This window comes from Hermetia illucens, chromosome 1 (assembly GCF_905115235.1).
Source record: "Hermetia illucens chromosome 1, iHerIll2.2.curated.20191125, whole genome shotgun sequence".
NCBI lineage: Eukaryota > Metazoa > Arthropoda > Insecta > Diptera > Stratiomyidae > Hermetia > Hermetia illucens.
In genome coordinates this window covers 56,929,724-56,936,730 of record NC_051849.1, presented here as the reverse complement: position 1 = coordinate 56,936,730, position 7,007 = coordinate 56,929,724, and the positions used below count along the sequence as shown (strand labels likewise).

General features: G+C 42.7%; 1 protein-coding gene across 3 annotated transcripts in view; it reads right to left on the bottom strand.

The window, feature by feature from the left end:
- Positions 1-875: 875 nt before the first annotated feature.
- Positions 876-7,007, bottom strand: part of LOC119656755 (leucine-rich repeat extensin-like protein 5) — a 106,645-nt gene continuing 100,513 nt past the window's right edge. For all 3 annotated transcript variants that reach the window (XM_038063326.1, XM_038063335.1, XM_038063345.1), the window contains 2 exons: positions 1,752-1,952; positions 876-1,697 (listed from right to left, as the gene is read on the bottom strand). In XM_038063326.1, coding sequence (XP_037919254.1) covers positions 1,563-1,697; positions 1,752-1,952 — 336 coding nt within the window. In that variant the 3' untranslated portion in view covers positions 876-1,562. The remainder of the gene's footprint in view (positions 1,698-1,751; positions 1,953-7,007) is intronic.

Genomic DNA, 7,007 nt, shown 5'->3' with positions numbered 1-7,007 from the left:
TACCGCCATGTTGACGGGCACAGTATATGACCGCTTGAATGCAACTAATCCAGAATTAGTGTCTCTGCTAGTCACAGGGAACGCTTGAAAGAATGATTAGTTATGTACACTTGGGGACGTTAGGTGAAGTAGCTACACGCTACTCACCTTATCAGGGACGGTACACCACAGTCAAATATTTAGGAGTACATCTCTACTCCAAGCTAATTTTGAAGCACCGCATCTAGGAACAATATAAGAAAGTAGCATACTGCTCTGCTGTTGTAGAGCTGTGGGATGGGGTGTTTCGGCAAATCCGATTATGGAACTGGCCCGGTCCCTCGAAAAAATGACGGCCATTTCATCGGCAGCAGAAGAATGTTTGCGACAAAAATGGCAGGTTTGAATCTGCTCTGACAGTTGGGCAGCGTTATCAGCACTAAACAGGTGCAACATATCAAGCCAGTTTGTGTGGAGTTGCCACCGGTTGTTGCTGAAACTTGGCCAGGGCACTCAAATATTGCTGGTGGTGAGCAAGCTGGTGAGGAAATGATAGGGCCAGAGCCAGATTTTGGCACACGTCCATCCACTGTCAAGTTTAATTTAAGGGGTGAAATTGCAAGCATACATGCATAGGCAGGTCAAAGAACTCGGGACCTCAAGGGTGGCATTATTGTTGCTCCATAAGAAGTAGGACATCAACACCCTAGTAGCGCGTTTAACGGGACACTGCTTGAAGAAACTTGACACTTGAAAATCCTTCAGGAGTAGCAGTATTGGAACCTTTTCGAGTGCGGAAAATGATCAATTAAAATTCAGAACCGAGATAAGAATCAATTAAAATTCAGGCAGAAATTCAATCGGCAAATGACCTTCTAAAATCAAACACTATCTTCGTGGTTTTTTTATTTCTTTATTAAAATTTTATACATATTTAAATATCTTCAAATTACATTCGGTAGTACAAATAATATTATAAGTAGAATGAGTAGATATGGCTGGATGATGTGTTGGTACTTAAGAGTTAGGAAATATATCAGTATCTGTGCGCAATTAGTAACATTCTTGGGCGAAAGGTGAATTGTTCAAAACGAAAAAGGTATTTCCAAAGGTTAGTACCATACTGCACCGACGAAGCTTCCACTGGAACAAAGTATATTCGAAAAAAATACGGGTGCACCTTTGAAGGCACTTGGCCACGGTTAATATTTGCAAATATCCAATAACCCTCCCACCCTTGTTGACATGGATATGGTTTCCTTATTGCAGTATACAATCCTATTTCAGTGTTATTGTTAATATTCTATCGAGTGATAATGTTAGTCGAGACTTGAGGTTCTAGATTCGTATTAATTGTAAAAAGGACTCGTTCGAAACGACTCCGTTTGTAAGCAGCTTTAAAGTAAAGGTTTGACTGTAATAAAGCAGAGTAACGAGTATTTGTTTCTTAAACTTACGCTGAATCAATATTATTTCAAAAAATGAATATAGAAAAAAATATGATAAAATATTACAACAAAACAAAAATAATAAACCGTAAAATTGGCAATTCAACTGGTTCAAAACGTGAACTGGTTTTTGTTTTACATAATTGAGCAGGGCATGGCGCAGCACAATGGTAAGCACACTGGGATCATCGTTGCACCTGACTTGCTTTTGCTCTTGGACCTTGATTCGGATTCATACTCATATCGGCCTTGTCCACGCGCCCAGGCTCCCTGAAATATTGATTGATTAGTAACAGAACTGCAAGAATGGCGGAGGAATTATACCCCTGCTCGGTAAGCAGCTCCAGACTCTTCCTTGCGTGCAAACATTTCATGTCCTGGTGGATAGTATACTGGTGGTCCAGCAACATTCTTCGATGGCGTAGCAACCACGGCTGAAGATTTTCCGGTTGCAACGGCTGTTTCCACTTCCCTTCTTGGCGTGTAGGGTTCATCGACTAAAGGTCTTCCATTAGGTTGAGGACCCTGAAAGAAGGAACGTTTTATTTGTATTAATTAAAAAAGTAATCTTTTTAAATATTTTTTTCAGCAAAAGAGGACACCAAAAGAGATACTTGTAATCATGAAATTGAAATTTCAGAACGAATGAGTTCTAAGGGTGAATTTAAAGAAGCGGAACAGAAATAAATGCGGTTTCCTTGTGTATCTGGTGAAGGCAAAAAAGCCGGTTTGCGCCAGAACATACTCAGAGTCTTCCCTGACTGAATGGGGTACAAGTTTGTGGGCTAGCAACCAGCGAATTTTGAAACTTTATTGCTACCGAAACGTCATTAACGCCTCGGGTAGGGACTGACCTCACTCCGAAGGCTATCGAAAACGGACAATGATTGGTTTCTAGAATGTACGCGCGCTTCTCGACATTAGTAGCAACTTAAGCGGGGATTCAAACGATATAAGCTGCACATTCTGGGCCTAAGGCAAGTAGGATGGTGGGAATCTGGAGGGCACTCCTTCAATTGTGCTTTCCTACTCTGGGAAAACTAGTGGTAGTAAATGCGAATTCGATATCTGACCGCTATTGCAAGGCACGCTGTCATCACTGGGACCTGATTCCTAAAAGAATTTTGATTGTGAGATTCCAGACTACATTAAAGAGCATCACAATTGTTCGCAAATATGAAGGTGCTCGTAATTCAAGAAAGATTTCCTAACATTGTGACATTGTAATCGTGATGGGAGATCTGCATGTCAAAGTAGAAACTGACAGCACCTTGTTCGGGTATATGATAGAAAGAAACGGTATTAGTGATCGTAACAAGAACGGTGTAGGGTTTGTAGATTTCTATGATTTTCGCCGCTTCGTGATGGTCAACGTATTGTCTGAGCGTGGAGCCTGATAAAAGGTCAGTTCGGGTTTGACCAAATCGGTAATATATCTCTACGCATTTACAAGCAAATCTCAAATTCGACCAAGCTGTACCTTGTTTCACTGAAGTATTAACATCAGCTGCCCTGCATGCAACACAAAACCTTAAAAAAAGGAGATGGCTTTCTAAACTAAGGGTAAACCTGGTATATTTTTGTATATACCGATGTTTCGGGAGCCAGTTGCTCTCTTCCGCAGTGCTTATTACAATCTTTTATTACAGTCTGTAATTAAACTTCAATTATGTGGAGCTATGGAATGCAAACGCAGAGATTGCTATGTGCTGCATTATATGTGGATCGCTACTTAACAATAGAAGCAACGAAAGACTGTCTCCAAGTAGGTGTGGTTTTAATCGATCGGCATAGTATTGCGCCAAATGCAAAATGTGCCGATGCACGTCCAAGCCTATGTGGATGAGATAGCTGCGCCAGTCGTTGATCAAAATCCGGGGTGAAGGAATCGACGGCCTATCGGATAAATTGCAGTGACGAAACACTGTATTTCAGCGGCACCCCTCCAAATACCTTCCTACTTTTGGAGGTAACCATGGGGCATTGCTACATTGGAACCCTGTTGCAGAATTGACTGGTTCCTCATTACTCGAGGAAATAAAGTTAAGAGTTGCGCAACAACACCGGAAGGCCTATTCGCTCTTGGATGCTTTGGCGGAAGACCTTGATCTGGATCAGGCAGAAGACTTCTGGAGAAGTATTTGGAGCGAACCCAGCCGTTGCAATTTAGAAGAAGTGTGGCTTCCACACCTTATGCGCTGATGTGATTCCCTTCCCGAAATGACTATGCCTGACGTAACAGAAGTCGACGTAGAAGCCGCTCTTGAAAAGACAGGTAATTGTAAGCCGCCAGGAGTTGACATGATTCACAACTTCTGGCTGAAGGGGTTCAAGAGCACTTACAACGTATTGGCAAATCATTTTAATCAGATGATTGCCGATCCTAAATTAGTTCCAGAATTTTCCACCAAGGGGATAACTTCATCTCATCTCCAAGGAATAGGGTGGCTCTTGCCCTTCAAAATGTCGACCAATTACTTGTCTTCCTACTATCTATAAGGTCTTCACTTCAGTTCTCTTGCAAAATATCTTGTTGTTCTTAAATTGACCATAGCTGAGGAGCAAAAAGGATGCGCAAAAGGCTCCCGAGGCTACAAGGAACAGCTTCCACCCTAGATCGATTATAAATCAGCCTTTGACATCATACCACATTCGGGGTTACTACAAGTGTTACGCTTGTATAAATCAACCCGAATGTGGTTCTTCTCCTCAGAACAGTAATGAAGAATAGGAGCTATTGGTATCCTCACAAAGATTATACGAGATACAAATCAGGCGTGGCATTTTCTAAGGCGATTCTTTAAGCTCGCTGTGGTTTTGTTTAGATTTGAATCCGCTATCCCATCCAAAAACGAGAACCAACTTCGCTTTTTGCTCGACAACGAAAGATACAGCCATAATAATATCCAAATTGAAGCGTGCGACCTCTATGCAAACACCTCGGCAAATTGCAAGCGTGACAATCAACAGTTTCGCCATTCCCGCCCTTCTATATACTTTCGGTGTGATACAATGGAGTAATACCGATTTAGGATCTGAAAATAGACAGGTTTTTGCAAACAATAACATGTACAATAGAGATGTCGAAAAATTGAGGATAATCCACCCACGTCATCAGGGAAGAAGGGAGGTACTTGATTTAAAAAAGTGCATGCAACAATCCTCTAGTGAATTACATCAGGCTATCGTCATGACAGATAATAAATTGTCACTTTTGAATTTGAAAAGCAGAGAATGGGAAATCCATTCAAGGAGGTCATATTAAAAATTTGTTATTGCCAGGCATTGAAATCGAAGCTTTCAACAAATGGTTGACTAACCGTTTACTATGCTATGGGACTGAAGCATTCCTAACTTTAATTCAGGATGCTTCGCCAGCGCTTCCAGTACAAAATATCTGCATGCAGAGTGTGGAGTAGTCTCGAGTACACCAATTGTTATAACTCCGTCTGCAATATTCTCCACCAAAACCTTGCGTTGAAATATAACTTAATGGCAACCTGCCGTCCTTGTTATAAGCATACTCCGCAGAGAATCTTGGAAAATGTTAGTCACAATAGACCCGATCTAGTTCTGCTTCTCAGAGATGAACGAGCGTGCTTCATAATCGATGTAACCATACCGTTAGACTCGAATACTGTTGAAAACAGCAAGAAAAAAGCTGCAACTATGCAACTGTGCAAAAAGCAGTCATCCTTGTAATCTGTGCTATAGTCCGAAAAGTCTAGTGGACTCCTATGTTGATCAGTACTGTTTTCGATTAACATAAATATGTATCTGTAGTTTAGATCCAGCGCGTCACTACTTGAAGTGTTTGCGATAATTGGAATGTAGAAAGACATTTTTATATGGTGGCACACATTTTGCGTTGAAACGCATCATCGCTGTGATGCGGGCGTTTGGATGCTGCCCTCAGTCCATCCTTAGGTTGATCGCCCCTTGGTCCGGTTGGACGGAAAGAGGGTTCCTGGCCTTTTTGAACTATATTTCGAGGACTATTATGAGAGCAGCTCATACATTGATTCTATTAGGTCGAAGATGTGGAGAAGTTATTGGAGTATCAGTAACATTGGCTAACGTGGCTACCAAAAACTGAGAATAAGCTTCCCATAATGACAGGTGACAGAGATTAAGTGCTGCAAGGTAGGCCTGACGAAACAAGCAGACCTGGAGGAATATTGTTGGCATTCCGACTGATCAGTGTGGAAGACTCACTAAAGCGCGGAAACCTGAAACCTTTGTGGCCCTACATTCGCTACTCCCGCTGCCCTGCCCAGTTATCCCCTCCGTCCATTAAATTCTCTGGCTTCTCAGCCAACTCCCCCCAACTATCTTATGATTTACTCTGCCGCTACTTTTCGTCAGTCTATGTTCCCCCTCCTTCCTCCGAATCCCTCCCGATAGTGGATGTTGCCTGCCCCACATCGTCTACCATTTCCTTTCTTACCCCTATCCTTGTCGAGTACCTCATTGGCCAACTTGATGCCAATGTCGGACCTGGCCATGATGGTCTTGCAAACCTCTTTTTGCACAAAACTGGTCCATCTACCTTCCCCTATCTCTTATTTTCAATAAAAGCCTCGAAGAGAATCATTTTCCCGGCTTGTGGAAAGAGGCTCTCATCATCCCCATACAGAAAAGTGGCGATTGTACGCTTGTCGAGAATTACCGTCTCATTTTCCTCTTCTCCTCCCGTTCCAAAATCCTGGAAAGATATGTCAATGACTGGTTGTCCGCCCACTTTGGCCAACACATAGTGAAAGAGCAACATGGCTTCGTTAAACGTAGGTCCACTACCTCCAACCTGCTTGACTTTACCAACCAACGCCAAATGTCTAATCTTAAGCTGTTTTCCGCTATATCGTCGCCTATAGACTGTGTTTCCTTCAATCTAACCTGGACACTCTGGTTCGTTGGTGCTCGACTAATGGTTTAGCGCTAAACGTCAGAAAGTGTCACTCTATTTGCTACTCCCTAAAATCCTCATCCACTTTCCTACTCTCTTAACGGGCATTCCTTATCCTGCTTAAAGTCCACTCAAGATCTCGGAGTCACTTTCGACAATAAGCTCGGCTTTGACACCCATTGCCTCGATGTCATCAATCGAGCTGCAAAATTGTCAGGCTTTGTACTTCCCGCCCCCTCTGATTTGGCTCCATTCAACTCTCCTTAACTCGTTCCCTCGTGAGAAATTTTCTTGCACTTGAAAATGTGCAACGTAAATTCACCCGTTCGTTAAGAAAAGCTTCCCTCGTGTGGACTATCCCTCCCGCCTCCGCTTTCTGAACCTTCCTTTCCTAGAACAGCGTAGATCCTATCTGGATCTATGCACAATTTTTAACCTTCCCTCGGGTCTAATTTTTTTTTTTTGGGAGTAGGGTAGGTGAATGCGTTTACGCACAGAGTGTTGAACTCCCACAACAGCACGCTGGCGGACTACCAACTAAACACCTCCCTGTTATCAGAGACCTCGGGTCTAATGGACTGCTCCGCCACTGACGACATCACCTGCCATCCTGCTTTCTATAACAAACGTAGCGCAGACATTTTCAACGTGCCCTTTGCTGAGCTCGAAGTCTA